Raw genomic sequence first — 25,590 nt, 5'->3', positions numbered from 1 at the left:
AACAGCTAGGAGCTGAAGGACAGCTAGGAGCTACAAGTTGGGCCCCAGCATAAGCAAGAGACAGGACTTGATCAAGAATGACGGAAACCGATCAGATTGGATACACAGATGCCTGCAGGCTTCTGCCTTCTTCTTGCTGGGATTTATTTCGATTGACCAGTCTACTGGGAAACATCATAGAACGGGAATGCAGGCAATTAGAATATTTTCATTTTCCCTCTATTTAACAAGTAATGGTGCTAAAGATTTGTGTGTGAAACAATGTCCAGGGAAGAGGACCCAAAGGCTGGCGGAGACACTCCGACTTCACCGGACCCTGAGTTCTCACAGCGCCAGGAGGAAGGGACCCCTAAACCAGGGTAGCCTTCAAGAATGGGAGTGGGTAGATAAGCAAGCCAGTTGTATTAACTAAGAAATGAACTTAATGACACCCCAGACCACAGGACCAGGCCTAAGTTCCTTGCAGATCTTCAATTGTTCAGCTTTGTGTCTGGAAGTCACAAAGCACGATACCACCTCCCTCTGCTTCCCTAAGATCTTTGGCATGATATCCACCTAGGCCAATGAAATAGCAAACTTTCTTATTACACTCCATTCCTTTCTTGAGTTTCCTGCTGAAGTCATCGTAACACTCTGCCATCTCAGCATTCCCCTTCTAAACGAGTCCTTTGTAACCTGTACTTTCTCTACTCCCAGTATAACTAAGCTTCAAAGACCTATAATACCTTGGAACTGAAGGGACCAATTTTTTAATTCAAGAAACAATTATATAGCATTTACCCTAAGCCACACACTGTTTAACCAGTTAAAATTATGAACTTCTTGGGGCACTTGGGTGGCTCAGTCAGTTAAAAGCATCTGTTTTCAGCTTAGGTCATGATCTCAGAGTCCTGGGACCGAGCCCCACATCAGGCTCCTTACTCAGTGGGGAGCCTGCTTCTCCCAACCCCTCTGCCTGTTGCTCCCCCTGCTTGTGCATGCTCTGTCAAATAAATAGACAAAGTCTTTTAAAAAATTATAAACTTCTTTAATATTCCTAACAATTCTGTAAGTCAGATATTCTATAAGTACAGTTAATATCCCCATTTTCTGGGAAGAGAAAATGGAGGCTCGAAAACCATGCAATAACTTGCTTCAGGTCACACAACTAGAAAGTGGCAGAGCCAGGATTTGAACCAGGCAACCTGGCTCCAAAGTCTGGGCTCTTAACCTTGGGATCATTTAACTCATTCTCTTCATTTTACAGAAGAGGAGAAACTGAGACACGAAGCAGCTAAGTGTATTCCGCTGGGAGAAGGCAGAATATGATCTGGCATGTAGGTCTTCTGACTTCCAGATCAGCGCTTTTGTGTGCTATATCCCATGGCCGAGGGTCCAGCAGTAGTCACCGCTAGCCTACGTTTCACTGGAGGTTCTTCAACTGATCTGTAGGTTTAAAACATGGCGCTGGAGCTTCATGTCACCAAGGGTGCGTAGAAAACCATTTGGAATTGTGAGGATCTGCACCTAGTCCTTTGGGGCTTTAGAATCGGGCGATCCATGTTCTAGAGTGTCCTTGTTAATTGTGAGACCACAGCATGTTCCTTCACCTTTCTGGAGTCTAGCTGGTAAATGGGACGGAATGCTAAAAACTGTAAGAAGCAAATAGCTGCTGTTATTGTGATAATAATGGTGATTAGTCCTGCTAAAAGCATAATGTTTTATCCATTATTCTACAGTGTATAAAATGATGAAAAGGATACAGACGTAGATGGTCATTATTTGTCAAGGAGGGAGGGTCCGGTGCTGAGATTTCTTCTGGGAACAGGGAGAGTTGCGGGTAAAGGCTAGGAAAGGCAAACCATGTTCCTATTAACAGCTCTGAGTAACAGTGTTGGGGGGCAATATGTAAAGCTGTTCGTAAGGGAAAAACCAGGGGTCCACAGAAACATACCTTTGCATGTCCCCCTTCCTCTGGGCAGGGCAGTGGCATAGCTTCACCTGTTCTATGTGTCAGCCCTCGCTGTCACATTGCAGGCAAACCTCCTGTAAAACTGATTGCATTTGGCAGTTCAGCTGTTTTCTTAGCCACGCCTGTCACTGGAGATTGTGAGCCCTTTATCTCTACCTGCAGAGCAAGGAGTGACGTTGTCCCTCAGTAAACAGTGGCTGAAGAATGAATGAATGAATGACTTCTCGATCTGTTTTAAATGCAATCAGTTTGCTTCCATTCAACAGCCCAGGATTCAGGTTGTTCTCAAAGAGCAATATACTAAGTAGTGCCCCCCACCCCTTTCCACCACCCCACCCCAGGGCTGTACGTTGGGTAGGGTAATACTGGAACCAGAGAGTCAGTGCACTTTTCAGAAGAGTGGGAAGGCATATAGAGAGGGCTGGGAACTTTTTTTAGACCCAATTTTTGAGAACCACTGACTGATAGTTCTCCAATATTTCATCAACCAGCCACTAAAGAGTGCTTGTAACTCCCCATGCATCAGAATGTTTCCTATACACATTAAAAAATAAAAACATCAAATTAAAGAAAATATCTCAAGCCAACATTTTGTCTTGTTGGCACTTCAATCCCTAAGGAGACAGAGCTATATTTTTTGGGTTCAGAGATAATTTTAAGAAAGGAAATGTGGAGAAAAGGCCCAGACAGAGAGGATGCCAATTCATACATTCTTTATGTGGGTGCTTCAATATTGAGAATATGGAGAATTCTTTAATCATAGTTATCAAGTGTAAACGTGGTAGATCTCCCACAGCACCTAGAACTGGCTAAGCACATGGCCAGTGCTCAGTAAAAATTGAATGCATGAATGGATACATGGACAGAATATAATTCTCTACTGCTACCATTACCAACAGTCACCTGGAAACTAGCATAACTCTTGTCAGTATATCCAAATAACCTAGCATTTTCTTACCCATCAATTCTTTTTCTGGATTTTTATTTGCATAGCACTGGTATCTATTTTCAGTTCTTTATTCAAGTATTCAGAAACAAAAAGAAACCTGTCTCCCTCACTGTCCAACAGTAAAACCCCTATATGCATAAATAGGGGCACATTTCAACATAAATCAAACAACATAATGCAATGGTATTTTCATTGGGGTACTGTGTCTCCATCTGGGTAAGAGGTAATGTCAGCAATTACCTAAGTCTAAGACTGATGTTCTGGTTTTTTTCTGCCATTTATTTGGCACTAGCTACCCTGTGCTTCAAACAAGAAACCAAAACATGCTAACAATAACCTAACATTCTCCCCTGCATGGGAGTGAGGGGTAATGTAAACTATTCCCAGGGAGTCATGCCATCTATCATAACTCTTTGTCCCAAATAATTCACTGTCATCCCTCCAGCGGTATCAAGTTGCTCAGGTCACTTTTACCTATGTCCAAACTCATTCTCAGGAACCTTCCTTCCTTCTGTCCCTCCCATTTCTGTGTGGTTCTCTGTCTGTCTTCACTTTTGAATGATGATGATTCCCAAGACCAGATCATTCTTGGGCTGGGACTAGCCAATTCATAGGGAGACAGGCTCAGAGGAGGAGGAAAGGAAGAGCTATCAGGGAAGACAACTTAGGGAAGACAGGGAGAGAGAACGATGCCAAGTGAATCATCAGAGGAGAAAGAAACATGGGAGAAGTAAAACAGAATATGGAGAAAGGACTCTTTCTTCCAGATCTCTTGCCGATTCCAGAACTTTCAGAAAAGAAATAGCTGAAGATGGGGAGAATGGGTTTGGGGAAAGTAACCCTATCTTCTGTGACAGGATTCATTTTGTTACTGAAGGGAAATAACCTATGAGAAGAGAGAGATAGAAAGAAACCAGGAGTAGGGTGGGCGAGACAAAGAGGAAGACATATGGGTAGGGGGGTGGGAGGAGGAGAGAACATGGTATGCAGTGGGAACACTGTTGGAAACATAAGAACCGCCCCCAGAAAGAAAATGCCAGCATCTCTGGGCAAAAATCTAAATTGTCAGCACATGCATCCTTGCTCTCAGAAATATACACTTTTTTTTTTCCCCTTTCAAGATGATTCCCTGTTCCGACATCAGTAGAACACACTGAGAGATTAAGATCACTTCATTTCTCCTATCAAGTAGCATTTCCAGGCCTGTTCCTCAGCATTCCTCACAAATGTGCTATCTCCATGCTTTAGACTAATCAATGCTGGGAGCCCATGGCAGGGAAGATTCAGGAGCACATAGCTGCCCAGATTTCATACAGATTTTGGTCTTAGGAAATGTGAGTGGAAGAAATCTGTCCCTGTTGGGGAAAAAAATGACAAAGGAAAATACAATCTTCAATGTGTACACTTAATAAACATAGTTTTCTATTTAATTCTCTATTGTTAATGTCAAAATGAGCAGGGATAATCCAGAAAAAAAAAACAACCAACCAAACAAACAAACATAACTAACAATGAGCACCTTCTTTGTATCAGGCCTTTGCTAAAAACTTTGCATTCATTCTCATTTGACCAGAGTAAAAATAACAGGTAGCCTTTAGTGTTACCTCTGTTCATACAGCTGAAGAGGCTCAGAGGGTTTAAGCAACTTGGCCAAAGCCACTAAGCAAACAGGTCTAGGGGCCAGGATAGCAAGAAACCCATCTGGCTTCTGGTATTGTGCAAAGGGCCCCAATTTCATTTTACCAGCAGTGAGTATTAAGCGACTTCCCCACCAACATTTTCTTATACCTGGTAATAGGGGAGAATACTTAAATCCTTCCCTTCCCTTTAATTCTTTCCCTACACTGTTTAAAAAATAATAAAGTGATAAAAGAAATTAGGCAATGGGCCGGAATTAAAAAAAAAAATCAATCTCCAATTAGTGGTCATTAATGGTATCAAAGAGGAAATAAAAGATATGTATAGTCCACAAATGTCTGCCCTCTCTGCACATTTGACACCACTGACCCCTTTTCTTTTCTTAAAAGTCATTTCTTTGGACTTCAGTAACCTGCCCCTTACAGAGCTGACCACAATCCTCCCTCTACCTCCACCAGGCCTGTGACCTTTGCTGAATATTCCGCCTCCTCCTTCCCTCCAACTGTTCTGGGTGGCTTAGTAGGAATCTCAGTTTACTTTCTCTATATACTCCTCTCCCGAGAGAATTGATCTTTTCTCAGCTGGCCATTGATGATTGTATCAACACTATGCTGATGAATTTCAAAGCTATAACTTCACATTCCAGAATGTATAACTGTAGGCACTTCAAGATATCCCCACTAACATGCCCAGCCCTCAGCTCAGAATTTAATACAGCTTCTGTGAAAAACAGGTTCCTACTTCAACTGATCAATTTCCATTGATCCATCACCATCCTTTCAATCTCAAAACTGAAAAGCTAACTCTGATATCACATCTCCTGTATTATCTCTATATGGGATACCACCAGATCCTCCTCCAGATTCAACAAAATTCTGGCCCTTTCACCTTGCATTTGGAGTAGGTCTGACTTGTCTCCTCACCTTTGGGTCACTTTTCCCATTCCCTCATATAGTCATACAAGATTAATCTTAAAATAACCACACAATCAAGTTTTTCCTATGGTTACCTCCCAGTATAAGGTTAAATGACATTAATCTAACTTTCAGGGTTTTCCATGACTTACCAGTTAGTAGTGACCCTCATTCAGCCCAAGCCAAGGATTAGAGAACTAAATAGGTTGTTTCATAGAAGACTATAAAGCAGACAGATATGCCAGCAGTATCTAATTCAAATCCTTTACAAAAATATAATACAGAATAACTAAAAGTTGATGTAATCCTACCTTTTGCTGATGCATGCTCTTTATCATACTTTGTTTTTTTATTTTGGAGGAGATGCAAACAGAGTAAATGACTTGATTAAGGTCACATACAAGATGCCAACTCCCAATATGGTACTTTTTCCTACTATAGCACGTTGTCTTTCAAAAAACCAACCCTGTCCCACTGCTACCCCCACACTTGTTCCCTATTACTGGCCTATAATTCCATGCAGGTTAAGTTGATCCCAATATAACCTTCACATGAACACTCATGAACTCTGTTCATGCTATCATTCCCAACTAGAGAAATGTCACCTTGCTTGAACCTCTACATTCCACATTTCTCAAAGGCTAAGTCAAGTTCCACTGCCTCCAAATCCTCCACAATATTTCAAGGCTGCAACTTCAGCCTACTTAGACAACATTCCTTGACTATAGTATACTAATTGTACTATATATTTGAGGCATTTTGTCATATTCTGTCTTGCACTTTCACTCAACCTTTTTGTATGTGCAGGCTTTGCTTCAACTAAATTTAAAATCTGAAAAGAATCAGAACATGTATTTTCTGTTGTGTTGTCCTTCACAATGAGTACACCTCTGTGCACAGAGTAGGTGCTGCACTGTTTGTTGAAAATATAAGGAATCTAAGAATAGAACTTGAAATAAAGTCTTTAATAGAACTCAAAGTCTTTAATAAAGTCTTTTAATACAAACCCTAATTTTAAAATTAGCTTAAGTGAATTTGCTCATTCAACGAATATTTAATGAGTATCTGCTCTGAGACAATTAAAGTGCCAATCATTAAAATGCAGTGGTGTGGGAGACCAATGCATTGCTGCCAACATGGAGCTAATAGTCTAGTCTGAGGAAGACACAAACATTAAAAAATCGTGTGTGTGTGTGTGTGTGTGTGTGTGTGTGTGTGTGGAGAGAGAGAAAGATTGATTTAACTAGGGCTTTAGGGGAAATGGGGGAAATCTGAAATATATTTTACCATAGAAAAAGTAAGATTAGAAAATTGGTTAGATTAAGGGAGAGGAAATAAGTAAAGATGACTTGCAAATTTCTAACACATGCAACTGGAAGGATGCACATGTCATTCCCCTGAGATGGAGCAAAGTGGTGGAGGGCAGAGTTGATGTGGTTATACCACAAAAATTCAGCACGGGAACAATTCCATTAGTAGAACCCTATCAAATAAGAAAAGTTGACAAGAAGTGGTTTGAGGCCCATATCCTGACCTTGACCTCATTCATCCTTAGGCAGGTTTCCTAAAACATAAATGCTCTACCAAAAATTAGGCCTGAGAAGAGGAAGAGGCAGATTCAAGGAACTCAGACAGCCCAGAATTGGGTAACTAGACTGTGAATACATGCAGGCTAGTGTCTGCTGAGGCAGGAAGAAGAGAAAATAAATCTTTTCAATCAAAGAAAATCAAATCTGGCCCATTTATTTTTCTTTATCAAGTGAATCAAAAGCTTGGCTGAATAAAAAACTAAAACTAATCCGAAAAAGGACTGCTCCCAGTATTTTGTGGATCTATGCAAAAGGCAGGCTAAAACAGAGGCCCTTACCCTCCATTCCCATCTTAGTGCAGTTAGCTGATGGAGAACAGTGTGCCAGGGATGAAGCCAAGGTTCTGGATTCAAAACCTATTCAAGCTACTTCGTTGATCATAAGGTTGGAAGGAAACACAGAAGTTTAATACCTCATAAAATCAAAGAATCAAACGATGGGAGAATCACAGAGAACATACATAGGGCTCAACTCTTCCGAATTCTTACCAAGCAAGCACCTCTCCTAAGACCTTATTTTACAGATGAGAGAACCATAGTCTGTAAAGGCAAAATGACTTTTAACACAGCTAATTAGTAACAAAGCTGGGATCAGAACCATGTTCTCCTGCCTCCCTGCAGATTATCTCCTCCACTATATGGACCACGTTGTCTGGATGGGAAAGAGAAAGTTTTGCCTAGAAAAGTCATGCCTTTTGGAAAGTTAATATGAGATCAGGTTTTGAAATCAGTAATTTGTTATCCAGGGAGGACGACTGCCATGCTAAATTTCTATTTGGCTAAGAGAAGTCCCCACAGGTTCTTAATCACATGAGCAAAATGATCCAAATGATATTTGAAAATTATAAATCTGATAGTGGGTAAAATAATTTGTGTGATGTTAAACGGACATGGAGCAGCTTGTTCTAAGAATCCAGGCACAAGTCAATGAGGACAGTGACTATGGAAGCAGAGAAAAGACTGACATAAGTTAGAGGCCATGCAGGAGTTACTGGAGTTTGACTGATGGCATATAGAAAAGGAGCAAAGGGCAGGGAGGAATCATGTCCAAAGGTGTCACTGATTATAGAGCAAAAGACCACATGAGCCCTCTCTGCACATAAAGCAGAGGTTGAAAACTAGTTCAGAGCCCATGTTTTTCTGCCAATGAATCAGAAAACTCCCCTTCACACATGAAGGATAGCATACTTAATTTTTAAAACGAATAATCACTCTTTCACTCCCCATGCATAAGCCCCGCCTTCCATCTTTATTGATTCATTCACATTTTCATTCAATAAAATATGTATGAGTCTTCTGTACAAGGAGTCCTGGTGTAGCTACAAAAGACATTCCCAACCTTAGACATTCCCAGACATACTTTTAATTTGAACTGCTTTGCACCTCTACGTGTTATAATAGAGGTATGGACACTGGGCTTTTGGAGTGCAAAGAAAGGAATGACTAATTCTGCCTAGAATTGTTAAAGAAGGCATCAGGAAGAGAAGACGACACTTGAGTCAGATCTTAAAGGACATTCATGTATTCACCAGGGGAACTCAAAGAGGAATGTTAGTGAGAACACGGGTTAGTGAGAACAAATCATGCAGATATAGGAAGTAGTAAAAAAACTGGTCACATTTAGAGAACAGGCAATCATGTTGTCCAGTCATTGAAAGTTGCCGGATGCCAAGCAGTGTACGTTGAGGCACAGTAGAGAGATGGAAGAGAGATGTGGATAAGCCCAATCATGAATGTTGGACCCAGATATTCAAGAGTCTTATGGCTTGCTAGGGACTATACAGTCCATCCAATGTATAAAAAGGAACCATCAGAGATTTATGGAAAAGTGAGCCTTCTGCTCTAGATATCCAATTCTTCATTATTTACAGCATACTAAAAGCTACGTAATTCAGTAAGTCATGGGCTATGACTTCTTCCTCATCCCCATCTTGATTTAAGAAAGTCTATACTAGGCACTTTCAGGTCTTCAATGACAATGTCTCCATCGAACAAAATAAAACAAAACAAAACAAAAAACACAGATGTCCAGGTGATGGGCTTTTCATCATCCAATGCAACTGCCAGCCATCCTCTTCTTGGAGGACACTTAGTGGGGTTTTTGTCATACTTTTGGAATTGAAGTCTGATCAGGCCCTTGTTCTTCCCCCTTGGTAAAGGAAAGCCCAAATTTCTCCTAGCTGGAGAAATTTTGAGCACACACCCCTCCTTAGCCCTGAATAAAATTCACAAAAGCAGGGTTTTCATTTTCTTATCAAAGCACAATGCTATGTTAGGCAGACCGCTCTCCTCCTGTAACACTGCTCCTCCTTCCATAGCATCTTCCCTCTGTCAGGGTGGACCCTCCCTTCCCCACATGTTCTGGGGCTCTCACCAGGGTCCCCGGCACCTAGGCATTCTAGGATCACGCCCTGCTCTTATTCATTTCTGAAGTGTCTCCTTCCCCTCAGATAGGTCCTGTTCCTTTTTTCTATCTCCTGTCAATTGCTTTTTTTTATAGACACATTTCCCTGCTGCTTACTAATAACCAGAATGACTGATTCGACAGCTGGTACAACCAAGTGTGGAGAAGTAGGATCCTTTCCCAGGGCTCAGAAGGAATGGAAGAGACAGGCATTTGGGGGGGGGGGGTAAGCTCACAATGTGAAGCATGTGTCACTGCCAGGGCTGATGGACTTAGCATGTGTGTCCTTTACACAGGACCCAAAAGATTTCAAAGGCTGAATAAAATGATGCACTTGCTTTCTCTTTCCCCACTTTACAATTTTACCTTTGCAATGGAAAAAGAAATACTATCTCAGTCTTCCTGACAACACTGAGATATGAACTATCATCTCCCACAGAAAAGTGGGGGGAACCCCCACCAGGCAACTCTGGGCTGTCCCCTTGGCTCCTCCAGGAGATGCATGGATTTTTCCAGGTCACCCCTCTGACTTAACACAGAAGCATGGTGGGCAGCACAGTGAGGTCCTCTGGGGAGATTAAACACCATGACCCTTCTCCACTTCTCCAAGCTGCCGAGTTCTTAAGACTACACCAAACAGCCGGGATGAAATGAAGTTGATGTCACTTGAGGCAAGATGGAAACAATGCCAGGAAGGGAAAATAAATCCCTGTAAAGAGAAGGGAGCTAAGAATGTCCGTGGCACACAGGCACTAAGATTCACAGCTCCAGAACTTTCTGAGGACCGCAGTGTAATAGTGCTAACTCCTTCCATCCACCCTTCACCTCCGATGCAAAACCCAGTATGGTCTGGTGTGTCCCTGCTAGGAAATCTGGAAAAACCTCTATATGCCTGGAAACAACCAACTACACACATAATCCTACTTATGGTACCAGTCATTGGGCATATACAAAATAAAGATTTAACTGCCTGCATGAGACATTTTCAATTTAACCTTGAGTAGACGTTCCTGGTTGAGACCCAAAGAGGGAAAATGCACTTTGGAGCAATTAATAAATGTTTCTAATAAGTCTTTCATTCCTCCCTCATGCTATGCTATTGGTGAAAAGATGACAGAAAACTCCACAGAACAGCTCAGATCTGGAATCTGGAGCTCAGGGAAGAACAAGTGTTTGGGACTCATTCCCTCCTGCTTGTTCAAGGAAATCCAAGTCTGATGGCCTTAAGGACAGGATGCAAAACGCCGTCTGTTCAGCCAGACACCTTTGTGATAAATGCGGGAGAGATGGCTAGGTGGGTAGAAGCCAGAGGTTAAAGGCAATGAGAGCAGTCACCTAACCATCACCTACTTGGTGACTGTGTCTAGAGACAGTCATGGTTCTCTTAGAAATCACAAAGGGCTTTAACAAGAATAGGGGATATTTCTCTTCTTTTTTTGGACAAACATAAAGTCTCCTATGCCATGTAAAGTCTTTAGTCGGACAGATGGCATTGCTCTGTTATACAAAATTACGTCTTTCCTTAATACAATTCCAAAGCTATACTGTGGTCTCCCTCTCTTGTTTGTTCACAGCAGCCAAAATCCCAACAATGCCACACATTATGAGACCACCTGCAACCCCCTGCCAGACCATTATCAAGGCCAATTCAATCTGTCTCCATGAAGGAAGGCTGTCCTCATCTCCAGGGAAGGGTGGAGAGATTGGGGTGGCCTACCATTTCCTTTCTCACCTTGGCCCTCATCCTGTGTCTTCCTCATTCTAAATTGTTTTCCCTTTGATTTCATTCTGTGGCACTTTAGGGAGCAATTCCATTAAATGGAATAACAGCGTAGTAATACAAAGAACATCATTTCCTAGTGCTAATAACTTTCATTTGAAAACCACTTGTACACTCCAAAATTTAGCAAAGCATAAATTTCTCAAGACCAGCAGACATCATTTTCTTGAAGCTTTAAAGTTTTTTTTGAAGCTTTAAAGTTCTGTTTCTTTGGGGTTTGTAATCAAACTATGTACAGAAGAACTGGAACACCATTTAAAGTCAGATTTGGTTGACACTCGTGCTGCTAGCTTTACTGGCGGTAACTTGCCTCTCTGCATAAAATAGACACATGGGGCATAAGCCAAAGGACCAAAAACCATATCAGGAAATCATGGGCCACCTGCAAGGGGATCATCACCGATGAGATGTCCAAATCCTCTACCCTTCCCAGAACTTGAATTTCACAGCACTAATAGGGAATCCCAATTTTTAGACTGGTCATCGGGAAAGAATGAAAGAAAGGATGCTTTTATGAGTGCCAAGTTCAAATTTATGCAAAACTATCACTGCCTTTCACCCCATTCCTGTCACTGGGGCCACAAAAAGGACGATGAAGTTGAGAACAGCCATTCGCAACCCTGGCCGCCCTTTAGCATCAACTTTGGAGCTCTTAAGAGATGGTCATTCCCAGGGCCTCTACTCCCTTCCCATCCAACTAAATCGGAATTTTCCAGGGTAGGCCCTTGAGATCTGTATGGTTTCTTCAAACTCCCCAGGAAATTCTAACCCCACAGGGTGAGGACTGAGATGCATGGACACAAGGAACTCAAAACACAGGGAACGGAGGACAACACGGGAGCAGGTCAGCACATTAACACATCCCTGAGCTTGTTGGATCCGACATCTCAGAAGGCTCCTTCAGCTGAAAAAGGAAAATGTTAACTCCTGATGATCAGAGCAAACATACTTTATTTGAATTACCTCATTTGTCATCACTACCTCTCCCACCAGCTTCCCTGCTGCTGCTGAGCATGTGTGGGATGCAGATCTTGGTTCCCCTACAAGACACTGAACGCCTGGACCGCACCCCACAGTTCTGAGCACACGGGGGGTGCCAACTGGTTTGTCACTTGTCGCCGATGAGAAAATTTCTGCAAAGAGCTGACCACAGGGAGGATGTTTCAGAGCACAGAAGTGTTCAACTTGTCTCGTGTGGGTTAATTCGGGACCTGGACTGTGTGACCCAGGAAGGAAGCACGTCCCTGAGGATGGAGCCGCTAGAGGCCGCTCTGAGCCAGACCCTGGCTAACAGGTATTCTGAAGTTCAAGCACATCCACTGGGAGTCATGGCAACACGGGGGCTCCTATTTTTAAACTTGTAGGTGAGCCAGCACTCAAAGTGCATTTGGGTACCTGTGGGGACGGGGACTCTGGTATATATTTCAAAAGACTCTCCTTTGCAGGTTTTGAGCTTGCAGGTGGCTAATCATTTGTGACTATAAGATCAAAGAATTACACTCGAATCTGCTGTATTAAAATCGTTCTTTTCTCCTCCTTAACTCCATTATCTTGTTCTCTATCAGAAGGGATCCTTGATGGCCTGGTGTCCAGAGGTACTGGGAAAATCCTGATACTTTTAACTACAGTATTCGGAAATTCTGATCTTCATTTCTTAGGCTTGTTCTGTTAGCTTCTTGGGCAAGTCATGTTATGTTATAAGAAAAATAGGCCCCGGTCAGCTAATTAAAAGAACTTTCTCTGGATGCCCCCTTCCTTACGGGGCCAATGAAATGGAGGCTGCATATTGTCTGTATACCCACCATCTCACAAAGGGTTCAGCACATTCATAGCAAACGTATCACTAAGTCAGTCATCAGCAAACGTAACAGTGTGAGGCACAGAGGAGTAGCCCCCAGGCATCACGTTTCTTTCACTCCTGATAGGATCATTTGTACTTTTCTCCAATCGCCGGCCAAGTTTCCGCTTTAAACAAATGTGAACTTATCCCACCTGTCAAAAATGAATAGTGGCCCTGGAGGACATTTGTAAATCATGACAGAGGCCAAGGTCTTGTTTTGTTTTATTACACGTCCTTGACAGGATTTCCAATGGGTCTGTCACCTCCAGGAGTTTCTGCAGATTTTAGAACAGAAAGCTGTTCCCGCTTCCATTCCAAGGACTCTCAGGTCCACAAAGACTACAAGTTCTTGTTGTCCCAGAAAGGGCATAAAGGAATTTGGAATATACAGGAAGAAGAAAAAAAAATATATATATATATATATCATCCTTTCCAATCAGAAAAGAAAGACAGGAGCAAGATCATAGCAAGGCCGGTAAACAGAACCGTGACACGCTTTGGGACAGGGAGGGAAACAGGGCTCAGACCGGGACATCCCTAGTGTGCGGACTCTAGCTGCTGTTTTTGGACTGATTCTGGATTTATTCTGACGTTAGGACGGGAATTCCACAGAGGCCAAGAAAGGAAATGTGTTAGTACAAAACCACCCTGTGCTTCAGGTTAACAATGCGTTCATGTGTGTCCCAGTCCTAACTGACTCTGCTCAGCAGTGAGATGGCCCTCGGAATGGACCCTCAGATGGACAATATAGGGCAAAGTACACCTGAAATCCATAAAGACTTGGGTCTGAAACCCAAGTAAAGTAGGCAAGTGACTTAACCTTTCGGGATCTCAGTTTCTTTCTCTGAAAAATGGAAGTAATAATGCCTCCGTACAGTACTTTTAAGATTAAATGAGGCCTTATACAGCACTTGGCACATAGTACTCACTCAATAACCTTTTTTTAAAGTAAATTTTCTAAATTGCTGAAGCTTAGTATTTCTAAGTACCAAGCTTTTTCTTGATTATAGGAAGCCTTTTAAATGGAAAATTTTAGAAAGATATTATAGAGTTCTCTGACTTCTTAAACCAAAGATAATCAATATAATTTAAGCTCTTAATAATGACCTAACAATGACTAGGCTATTCTTTCCACAGGGATGTTTTAAAGGGGGCATATTCTTCCTGGGGAGTATCGTGCAGTTCACCCCAGATGGTCTTAGACAGGGGCTCCTTCAAGGTCTCCTGCTTGGTTTTTCTAATATTTTAAGCACTTCACCATTCTGTGAGTTCTTTCTTAATGCTGTCAGTTACCCTGCCTGATTCCCATCATGTTCATTGCTTCTAAGCTGTAAGATCTGGGAAATCAGATAAGCAAGTATCTCCAATACAACAGGTCACCTACCAAAGATGGGTCCCTGACCATCTGATTTTTAACTGGGTCTCTTACTGCCCAGGTTAAAACCTGAACTTGTCCACTGCCCTTGCAGCTAGCCGTGACCACTAACTGATTTCTGACCATTAGCTCTATGCAAAGTATGGGACTTCTGGGTAACCGCCTTAGATGAGATCGTCCTCTTTCCTAACTTTCACCTGCTGCTGGAAACTGGAGCTTGGGGGCAGTACGGGCATGGGGATGAAGACCAGATCCTATAGAGGGGAAAACAGAAAGCTAGAAGGAATCTGGGTCCTGACAATCATGCAGCTACCATATCAGCTCTGGACAGACCACCTAATTATGTTGATGTACCCTTTTTTTTTTTTTAATGTTGAGTTAGCCAACATATAGTACAACATTGGATTTTGATGTAGCGTTCAATGATTCATTAGTTGCGTATATATGTTTACATATCCTGTTTAAACTGGGATACTCACCCTACAGGCCCTAAGTAACACAACTGCCCCACAAGCTTCTTAAGGGTACATATAAAATTAGAGTAAATGAACTCTAAGTTAAAATAAACCACATTTCCTTTAGGACAAGACTTTGTACCAGTGATTTAGAGTCTAAAACCCTTTGCTGCTTTCTTCATGGTTCTGGGTTATGCCCTAGATAGATCAGGTTGTTACATAGATTACCTGTGCTTTCCCAGGTAACAGGGGGTAAGTCTGTATGAACACACGTGCAGTGTGCTAACAGAACTAGGAGAATAATGACCCTGGGCAGCCTGTGGGATCACTACTTTAAGTCAAAGTCTATCACACACACACACATATACACACACATGTGCGGCTTTTTCTCTAGTCAATAATGAGATGAATCTGACACATTAAAATCTATGTAATGATAAACTACATTATAATGACATTCTACTGTGCTTTTTTTTTTTTTTTTTGCCTAAAGTCCCTGATAACTATGGTTCAAGGAGAGTGGGGAAAAGCGGGTGAGAGTATATGGACATGCCGCTGGGAAAATGAAGAGTGAGTATCTGAGTTTTCTCTGTTGATATCCCCAGGTAATCTACACAGCAGATCCAAGAAGCCCTCATGGGTTCGTAGTGATGATTCAGTGAGATTACATATATGAAGATGCTCTGTCTGAAAATAGTCATTTTTATCATCCTCATTATTAGCAGGATTGTGAGCTTGAAGTCTGTGATCATCAGCCCTGATGTCAAACACTGAATGTATTCTGACACATAATCCTCGTCTGGACTCCTTCTGTGATCTCTCCCAGGGAACTGTGAAAAGGACTGTTTTGCATGACTATAATAGTGTCACAGTGTGGCTTCCATGGCTTTTTCTGTTGTGTTGTCAGGAGAAAATCTGTCCTTTGAAAAAGACGACCTTTCTGGGTTTCTTAGAAGTATGTAGAACCACTCGACTCCTGAGTCTACCTCCTTTGTCCAAACAGTGAATGTGGCAGAAATACTCAGCAATCATTCTTACACTCATTGTGACATTGAAAATGGAATTAAGACTGGAAGGAAAGAGCTAGTCAATATTCACAGAACAAACTCCAGGCAAGCCGTGTGACAGGATCCCTCCCAACGTCTGGCCCACAGACAAGCCTTCTCAGGTGATCACCTAAACAGTCTCTGTGGAAAAGAAGAATGGGAGAATTTAATATGCAAAAGTGTTTCTATCTAGCTCTTTTAACACAAGACTCTACCGGACAGACACAAACGGACACATGTAAATATGTGCTCTGTGAATGTGAAACACATACCCACGTGGATATATACACGTGCACGCAAGAATTCTACATACGGTCCTCTGGGAACACCAGAAGGAAAAAGGCAGGAAAGACATGAAGGCTTTTAAATGAAAGCAGGTGAGAAGTGAGGACAGCTAAAGATCAATGAACAGAACAACCCCAGCCAGAAAGAGATGGAAATGAGGAAAGAAAGGTGGTGGGGTGGAGTGAAGCAGTGATGAATGAGGAAGAGAGAAAAGCCCGGGCAGTGAGGGAGGCAGCAGGCAGCCCCCGGCCGGCTGCTGCTGCTGGAAGCCGGACAAGGGGGAACAGATTTCAGCAGCGGGGAGCTCTAATCTGTCAGCAGCAGCTCCTTCATGTGTGACCAGCCGGCCCAGCTTGGGGACTGGTGCCAGTCTGGGCAGGCTAACCCCGCCAGGCCCTCCCGGAAGAGAAGGAGCCACCAATAAAACCCTGAGAGAGTACAGGGAAGGTTCTTCTGCACCCAGCGCCCACGGCTAGCCGGCTCCGGGCTTCTCCCCCCGGCCCTGTCTGCAGGGCAGGCTCAGCCCCCGCCGTCTGCTGACCGGCAGTCACACTGACCGGCCCGCTCCTCCCAAATCCTCACCAGCCACATCGGGCCCCGGAAAACTCTTTCCAGGAGAGGGCCACCTATATATTCCTAACAGCTCCGCTGGAGAGAGGCGAGAGAAAGCCTCAACCCGTTATGTGTTTGAGATGGGTGAGGTCATAGATAGAGGCAAAAGCCATGGAACTCTCTCTGCTCTCCAGATGCTCATAGGAGGCGGACCTCGGCCGGCTGCAGTCCAGCCTTCACTCAGGCTTCCAGCCCATGTCTGTAACCATAAATGACAGCGCTCGAGCTTTCTGGCAACTCGCCTCCAACCTTACCTCCACCCAGCCAGCCTTTATTCTCTGGTGGGAAGAGAAAGCAGATGGAGGCAGGACTCCCACTCAATCCCTAAATAAGGCCAGCTTCAATTCCCATTAACTGTGAATTTGCACCCTTATCTGGGTAAGAACCAAGGGAACAAGAATCATGGGGCAAAGGTTAACAGGACAGGCCAGGCTACCGGCCAGCCCTGCTGAGGACACGGTCAAGCAGGGTGCACGCTCTCTGAAGAGGGCCACTCCTGCCATTAGGACACCTGGGTGATGCCTCCAACCCCGCACCCACCTCTAACAGCTCAGGAACCACCCTGAGACTCCGACCCCACATTTGTACCATCACTCGTCCTCCCACTGTCTATTCCCTGAGAATACATGTATTGCAAGGGTTGGATTAGACCCTCAGCCAAGGACTCTTCTGATTTTTGATTTTCAGGGATGGGGGTATCCTTTAAGTTTGGCTAATGCACAGCAGAGTGAGGGGCTGAAACCCGAGGCTTGAGGCACCGCCTAAGCTGGGCAGCCCTGTCCTCAAACCTCTTAAAAACAAAATGGGGCAGTGATTCCCAACTTCATTCATGCTTTTATCTGCCAAATATTTATCAAGTGCCATCAGGCACTGTGCTGGGAACACAGAGGTTAAGAAAAAAAAAAAAAGCCTGTTCTCGTGAAGTCTGAATTCAAGAGGAAGACAACAAAAGTACTTAAGAATAAAATGTACATGGGAGGTCAGGTGAGGGCTACCAAGAGCAATGAAGCAAGAGATGAGGGTAATAAGTTCTTGGGAGGGGGGGGCATCCAAGTTGTGAGTTCTTGGGAGGGAGGGGCATCCAAGTTGTCCTGTGATCAAGAACGTCTCCCAGAGATCTGTGCATGGGTCAGGATTTTTGCAAGGATCATCTTCGGTGACTGCATGATGCCTGCGGTGCCATATGGAGTCAGAAAGACAACCAACAATGGACTTCCCAACCTCCGCAGGCTGGCTGCTTCTCAGCACAGACGTTATGACTCTCTTCTTAACCCTCACCATTGCCACCAAGGCCCGTGTCCTTCCTGAGGCAGAATCTGCTGTTCTCCACTGGCAGCCACAGCCATGCTCGGCTCTTGCTTCCATCCTCTTCGAGACTGTTCTGTTCCTTCCCACGGACAACGGACCACCTGTGTCTTCGCTCCCAGCACAATGTGCGCAGCGCCTCCCACCACAAACTTGTCCCCCCATGAGAGGGAAGTCTTTTCCCGTTCACTCCTTTTTTATCTCCTGCCCTTTCCTCCAACTGATAATAGCTCTGTGTTTGTTTTTTAAGGAGGAAGAAGAAGTAGAAGAGCAGGGAGGAAGAGGAGGAGGAGGAAAATGGAAAAGAAGAAACAGGAAAGAAACACCAACGATGTCACGGGTGCATTTTAAATTGTACAAGTCAGCCAAAGAATGAGGTAGTTATTGTGGAAAGAATCATGGAAGGGTCTCAGTGCTAAACATTCATGAATGCTCTTCCCAGATTTGAATTGAAGGGAAGGAAGCTAAGACCACTTGCTGAAATGATCACACATCCAGTAGGAGAATGTAGAAGATGAGAAGAAAATACAAGAATCTGAGTAAACCTCAATAATGGAGTCATTTTTCCAAGGACAATGAAAGCACTGAACAGATCTTTTAGGACGGTTATGAAATTCCTGAGTTAACTGTTCCCTCAATTTGTATCTCCTACACCACTGAGCAGATAACATCTCTCTCTACACACACAGGTATGTCCTGCTGTACTAGAGATTTCATATGAAAATGTAGCTTTCCTTAGACTCCAGAGGATTTCTTTAATCAGGTGAAGGGCCACCGTGCTCAATAATCCATTGATAACTATGCCTTCACGGAATCTTTTGGCTAATCACAGGTAGATTACATGAAGTGAACCTACAATACGTATTTGCCTTCCCAGAGATCTGTCTGTGCATGGCCCTCTGTGAACATTTACTAATGAAAAGATGGGTAATGACCAAGCAGATCTTGCCCGTGGGGTCTGAAAATGAATGGACTCAAATCCTCATTTATTTCTTAACCTCTCAGCACTTTTCAGGCCAAGAGAGTCAAGTGGGCATCCCCTGGGAACAATGCAGCTACTACAATGGGTCTGAGGTTAGGGAGCCTGCCTCAAGGTTAGAGGAGCATGGAGTTCATCACAGTTCTAGGAAAAGCTTAACAGCTCTTCATACCAGCGGTCCTCGGCTCTCAAACACTGGACCAGAAGGAGGATTCTGGCCTTTTAGATAGCTCCTTTATGGCTACAAAACAAATGTTGAGCAGGAACACTGGAGCACATCAGGGGGAATAATTCGGCAAGATTTGTTAAGAGGTTTGCGCTGTTGAGATCCAGCCATCTCAAAGAGCACCTGCTTTTTTCTAAAAGTTGGGAGCACTGGGCGGGTCCTCGGGGCAGACAGCGAGCCTGGAGGTCAAGGGCTAGTGTGCCACCACCTGAGCAACAGAAATAGACCAGCAGCGTACTGGAGAGCACATAGAAAAGGAAAATAACCATTACCTACTCCCCCGAGGAAGCGATAAAGGAAAAATATAGACGCGTGCCTACTAATAGCTAACAGTTGTTCTCTAGCTCAGGGGAATAAAGACAGGCTTAGATGATGGGCCTAATCACTTTCTAAACACTTTCAGATCGTCTGGTATCAAAACATTAGGATTTTTCTCAGGAACTAAGAAGATCCTTCACTTAGAGAACACACGACAGAAGAAATTATTCAACTCCTTCAATCAAATAAAGTTCCCAGTTGGAAAACAACTCTATCTCATCATGTCTTGGGCAACAGTATGGGGCATGGGATCACATTTACTAATAAGGCATAAATGAATGCTACAAAGTTCCAACAGAAAATTAATCCTTATTAGTGTACAAAACAGGGTTGTCACATTTAACAAAAACAAAACAAAATGGGAACTCTGTTAAATCTGAATTTCAGATAAACAAGTTATCTTTTAGTATCAGTATGTCCCCATGCAATATTGGGGACAGATTTGTGCTAACAGAATTAGCTATTGTTGACCTAAAATTGCAATTTAACTGGATTTCTATATTTTTCTTGAAACCTTGCTAGACTTGTCCAGCAACCTAGAACCTATCTGGAAACAGTCACGAAAACCTTATCTGGTCAGCCAAGCTTCAAGGAGCTAAGAAGTTATCAGTGGGGAATGTGGACTGATACCTTGATATATAATGTTTATTTCAAGGATCCTCTTTGAGAATGCCTGTGTGTCATTAAAAGAAACAAACAAACACCCTTCCTTTGGTAACTAACAGGTGAATCACTTCAAATGTGTGTCTCTCTTTGGGATTCAGCAATAACAGGGAGTCACCAATCCCTGTTCCCTAAGTCTAGATTTAGGAACCTTCCTTACCCAGAAAGAAAGGCATCATTTGGCCAGGTAAGGCATCATTTGGCCAGGTAGAAATGGGAGCTTTACCTCCCCCTTACAAAGCTTCCAGAGAGGACAGGGCCAGGTAACATTCCTGGTTTTTCAGAAGGGAAGAGGAGAAACCCCTTCCTGACTCTGTATTTCTGGTGTGACCCAGGGCTGGTCAGTTCCAGATACCCCCCCCTAAGGAGGTTTCTTCCTACTGCTGTGGCAAAAAGCAGCAAGCCAAAGAAAAATCATCCTCATAAAACAACCAACCATTTGCAACAATTTTATTTGCAAAGATCTCCTGCTGTGGCTAAATGGTGCGGCTGCTTGGTTTGTTATTTAAAAGAGTGACCCTAGTGAGACCAGAGCTCTTGAAGGGGGAGGACAGTGGGGGAGGAGGCTGCTTTCAGACCAGGAGAAGTAAGAGGAGCTGGGACTGAGTGTGCCTAATTGAATTCCACTGATGATTCTGCGTGCTGTGCCACACGGTAATAGCTCAGACTTTGAGGCTAGCTCCTTACAGTCCCTGTTAGTCAACCCCAATCCTTTCTGGGCCTTGATAGAAAAGGATATTAAAATATTCTCAAGAGAGGCTAGAGATTGGATTCAAGTGCCCTAAGGAGCCGCAATTGAGAGGAGGGAAGAAACAGATGGGGGTGCGTGAGGGATAAGTTATGGAGACAGCAGAGAGGGCCAAGAGGAGAAATCTCGGGACAGACACAGGAAACCCCCCCTCAACAAAATAATATCAGGGAACTGGGGCAGAAGGGAAAGTTCACAGAGGAAAGCCCTTCATGGGAAAGTGTTTTGATGCATCTGAAGACACTTCTTATGCAGTCCACGTGGGAAATCAAGGTGGACTCTCGGCTCTACCCTGCTACTCAAGGAATTTATGAATCATCTGGACTGAGTAATCCCTGTTCTTTTTAGGACTGCTGCGCTGGCAAAGATGGCGGTGGGTACTTGTGGCCGTCTTGATGACAACGTCTGAAGAGGTTTCTGAGTGACCACGAGACAGGGTCACAAAAGTTAGAACCAACTGCGATTTTAAAGGTAGAGTGGTCAGAGACCAGGCTTCAGAGGGAACACTTGCATTCTAACAGAAAGTAAGCCAAATGGCAAATAAGAATATCTATAGGTTGACAGTTTACCTGGACAAAGTTTTAGGATGAAAGCAGGTATTCCTGGACGAAAACTGATGGACTTGAAGTTAACACTCATTTCATTTCCTCGCATCGTGTGGCAGACATTTTGGTCTAGAGAGTCTTCATTGTTAGTATTGGTTTTAATGAACTACTATTTGGCAGAGTAATCGGCATCGGATTTTAACTTAACACTAAAGACCATGGGAGAAAACCTGAAGGTACAGAATCAAATAAACAGTAAGCTTTTCCAAGGAAATCTCTACTATCTTGCAAAAAGCAGCAGAACAAGAAAAACCCTCCAGGGGAGGTAAATGCGCTGGGCAGCTCAGCATCTTGGAGGAGGTCACTCATTCACTCCAGGTGTCTTTCTTTCTTTTGTCACATGGGGCACTGGGTGGGGGGCATGGAAATAAGTAGGACAGAGAGGTCACTGCTTCCCCAGAACTTGCAGGGACAAACCATAACACAGCACAGAATGACAGCCATCTCAAAAGTGGCTTTACTAGGAAAGCAGAAGATGTGGCAAAAGCACATAACAGAGTCCTGTTAGTCCAGGGTCTGGAACAGCTTCCTCAGTGGAAGTGAGGCTGGGACTGAAGCCTGAAGAATGGAAAGGAGGCAGGTGAAGGAGCATCAGCATTTACCTACTGGTGGGAAGGGGTTCCTGGGGAATATATTTAAGGCAGGGAAAAGAGCTAGAAGTGAGAAAGAACATGGTATTTTCAAAGAACTAAAGCAGGTTCAGTATTGTAAGGATACAGTGTCCAAGGGAGATTGCAGCAGGACACAGTTTTGGAAAGACAGGCTGGCCTATGCAGTGGAAGACTTTATAAACCACATTAAGGAGATGGGACTTCATTACAGAACCAACGAAAAGCCACTGAAAGGCATTAAGCAGGAGAGTGATGAAATCACATTTTCATTTTTGATCACTCTGGCCGCGATGTAGACTGGAAGGATGCAGGACCGGGAGCCATAAGATATTTACGAGGCCCTGCAGTAATACAGGTAAGAAGAGCCAACCAGGAGCACGGCCTGGAATGTAGCGGGTGAGAGCACTCCAGAGGGGATCCACAGGAAACGGCAGCAGGAGATGGTCTCCTAGAAGACTGGGAGAGGGGAGGGCAGTGAAAGCAAGGACACCTGGGCAATTTTTACTTGAGGCCCCTGGGTAATAGGATGCAGCCTTTACATGTACTATAGATCCGCCTGGAAGAGGGAGGGGAATGGAAGAGAAAGCAGTTCAGCTTCGGATATGGTGTGTTCTAAGGCCCTGTGGCAGCCAGAAGAGCCTATCTTCTCATAGTTGGTGATACAGACTGGGGCTCAAGGGAGAGGTTTCAGCCAGAAGTCAATTCACAAACATCAGTTATAGTCCTGGCAATGGAAGGGTCTAGGACAAAGAGGGGGTCTAGGACAAAACCCTGAGTTTTATGCCAATATTTAAGAGATGTCTAAAAGGAAGAAAAGCATGCCAAGGACTTTGAGACAGAATGACTAGAGAGGGAGGAAGAAACCAAGAACGTAGTAATAACTGGCATGGCAAAAAGCAAAGTTCAAAATGGGATAATATTAGGATTGGATCACAGGAGCTCTGGGGTGAGGGGCGCACTCTTGGTTTTGACACAGGTCAGGATCTCAGGGTCCTGGGATCAAGGCCCTTGTCTGGCTCTACGCTGAGTGGGGAGTCTGTTTAAAGAGTCTCCCTCTCCCTCTGCCCCTCCCCCACTCACTCAAGCTCACTCATTCTCTCTAAAACAAACCTTTAAAAAAAAAAAAAAGTCAGCTTTAGTTGCTACTCTGATTTAAGAGTTGCTGAGCGGCTTTAGTCCAACTCCCTCCCAGAGGTTAAACAAGTATAAGCAGGTACACCTTCAGCCTCCACTAATTGTGTTTCAACCTCCCCAGAGGACGCTTTGATATTTTATTTAAGCTGGATGGTACCAGAGTAATGTGCTTTCTGCATAGTTTTCTATTTGTCAGATATAATTCAGAAAGAATGTAAAATGGAGGCCCAAAACATATTGTAGAGTCAGAGAAAGTCAGGTTATTATAGTCACGTTTCCATTAATGTAAAATTATAGATTTATATGCATATAGGTACACACGCATTAGAGAATAGCTGGAAAGATGTTCTCTAATTACTTCCACAATGACTATCTCTGGTTCGCTGGCTTTAAGGCCATTTTTCTCTTCTCCTCCTCCTTTGTAGTCTTCTGCATTATCTGAGTTTTTACAGTGTTCGTGTATGGTGGTTTTCTACAAATCACAGAATCACAGAAGCCTCACAGAGAATCTTCTGTCCTACACAGTCACATAACACCCACAAGAGGATACCTGGGAATCATGGCTGGATTTGGAGGGGAGATAAGGGAGCGGAACTCCACCCATGTCCCCTTCCTACTGAGAAATCAGACTCAGAGCAACCATAGAAGCTGCTTCCACAGCGGCACTCTGACACTTAAACTTAAAAGGCAGAAGGAAGCGAAGGAGACAAAAACTGAGGGAAGGATCCTCTTCATGTGCCTCCAGACCCACGTAACCTATTGTCCATTCTCTCCGAGTATAGCAGCGGTCCTAAGTAAAGGGACCAGTAGGTCCTCCCTCATGTCAATGCCCATTGTGTCTTCCGTGGCAGTCAAGTATGAGAGACTGAGCCTCTTCCTTGGAGACCGACTATGGACCGTTCACACCCACGACCCTTATTCTCTTGGATCATAAAGTGGAAACAACTCTTAAACCCCTAAAAGAATGTTGCTTTGAGGGTTAAATGAGGTCAAACCTGCAAAACCCTTGAGTAACACCTAGTGTGGAGGAAATGATCAATAAACGGGAGCTGTTGAATATTTCTCAGAACAGGAACCCAGCACAGCAAGCTTTGGACCTGAAGCACTCCCACCATCACTAAGAACTGCCATCTCAGTGGCCGGCTTCACCCTCTGACGTCTTGAACTGCTCTTCCCAGCGCTTCCGAACCTCCACCCCCAGTCCTGAAGGCCCTCCCCCGACCCTCTGCCATCAGGACGCCTTGGGTCCCTCACTCACCTATTCAGCATGTTGGACTGGTAGATTCTCTTCTCATGGGTGTTGTAACAACTGCTCTTGGGCTCGGGGATGAAGCTGTGTTCAGACAGCATGTCGGAAGCAGCGGTAGTGATTATGGCAATTCCATCCCTCACTCTGGCAGGGAGGCCATAGTCCCATTCATCATAGGACACAGAGATGAGCCCGGTGGGGAACTCCGAGGGCACTGTGTCCGTGTCCCCTGCCACCAGACTAGGCACAATCCATGTGTAGCCATAGCCAGTCAGCCCTACGGAGTTAGCAACTTCAAAGATGTAGGTGGCTTCTTCCTTAGTGCAATAAAGAAGAATGATGGGGCTTTGAAGTTTCTTGAGCTGGTTCTGGATCTTGGAATCTCCATCATCCAGGGACATGTCCAGCAGGAGGACCTCCTCTAACTCCCAGCCCACGAAGCTGTTCTCGATGGTGCTGCGAATCTTGTTTACAAAGTCCTGGTAGCCGGGGAAGTAGGTGGTGACGATAGAAAAGATGTACCAGTCATATTCTTCCATGATGTTGAGCATTACAGAAGCTTGCTGTTCAATTGATGGGCCAAACTGGAAAAACATGGAGGATTCATCCTAGAATAGTAAAAAGGTAAAAAAAAAAAAACAAAAAAAAAAACAAAGATGGTAAGGGAGAGTCTGAATCAACTGGGCACAAAGGTTTATGTTCATTTTTTACTTTTTCACACACCTTTTAAAATGCGATGTTTGAATTGGAATTGCAAACATTTCTAATACCTTCCTTCCTAAAACCACCTTCTATACTCTAGGGGGAGAATCAACACAGGTCTACATCCGTGTTGTCTGAAATCCCTGGGGCACAAAAGAGCTTCCTACAATCAAACATGTTAATATTTCTATTGCAAGACATGTAAAGAGTCAC

At 43.8% G+C, this 25,590-nt stretch overlaps 1 protein-coding gene across 2 annotated transcripts in view; it reads right to left on the bottom strand.

Moving 5' to 3' along the window:
* GRIN2B (glutamate ionotropic receptor NMDA type subunit 2B) overlaps positions 1–25,590 on the bottom strand; it is a 423,927-nt gene that overhangs the window by 169,171 nt on the left and 229,166 nt on the right. For both annotated transcript variants that reach the window (XM_045073121.1, XM_013057879.2), the window contains one exon: positions 24,685–25,283. In XM_045073121.1, coding sequence (XP_044929056.1) covers positions 24,685–25,283 — 599 coding nt within the window. The remainder of the gene's footprint in view (positions 1–24,684; positions 25,284–25,590) is intronic.

This window comes from Mustela putorius, unplaced genomic scaffold (genome assembly GCF_011764305.1).
Source record: "Mustela putorius furo isolate JIRA1106 unplaced genomic scaffold, ASM1176430v1.1 tig00537227_pilon_pilon_pilon, whole genome shotgun sequence".
Classification (NCBI taxonomy): Eukaryota; Metazoa; Chordata; class Mammalia; order Carnivora; family Mustelidae; genus Mustela; species Mustela putorius.
This window is presented reverse-complemented; position numbering and strand designations above follow the sequence as displayed.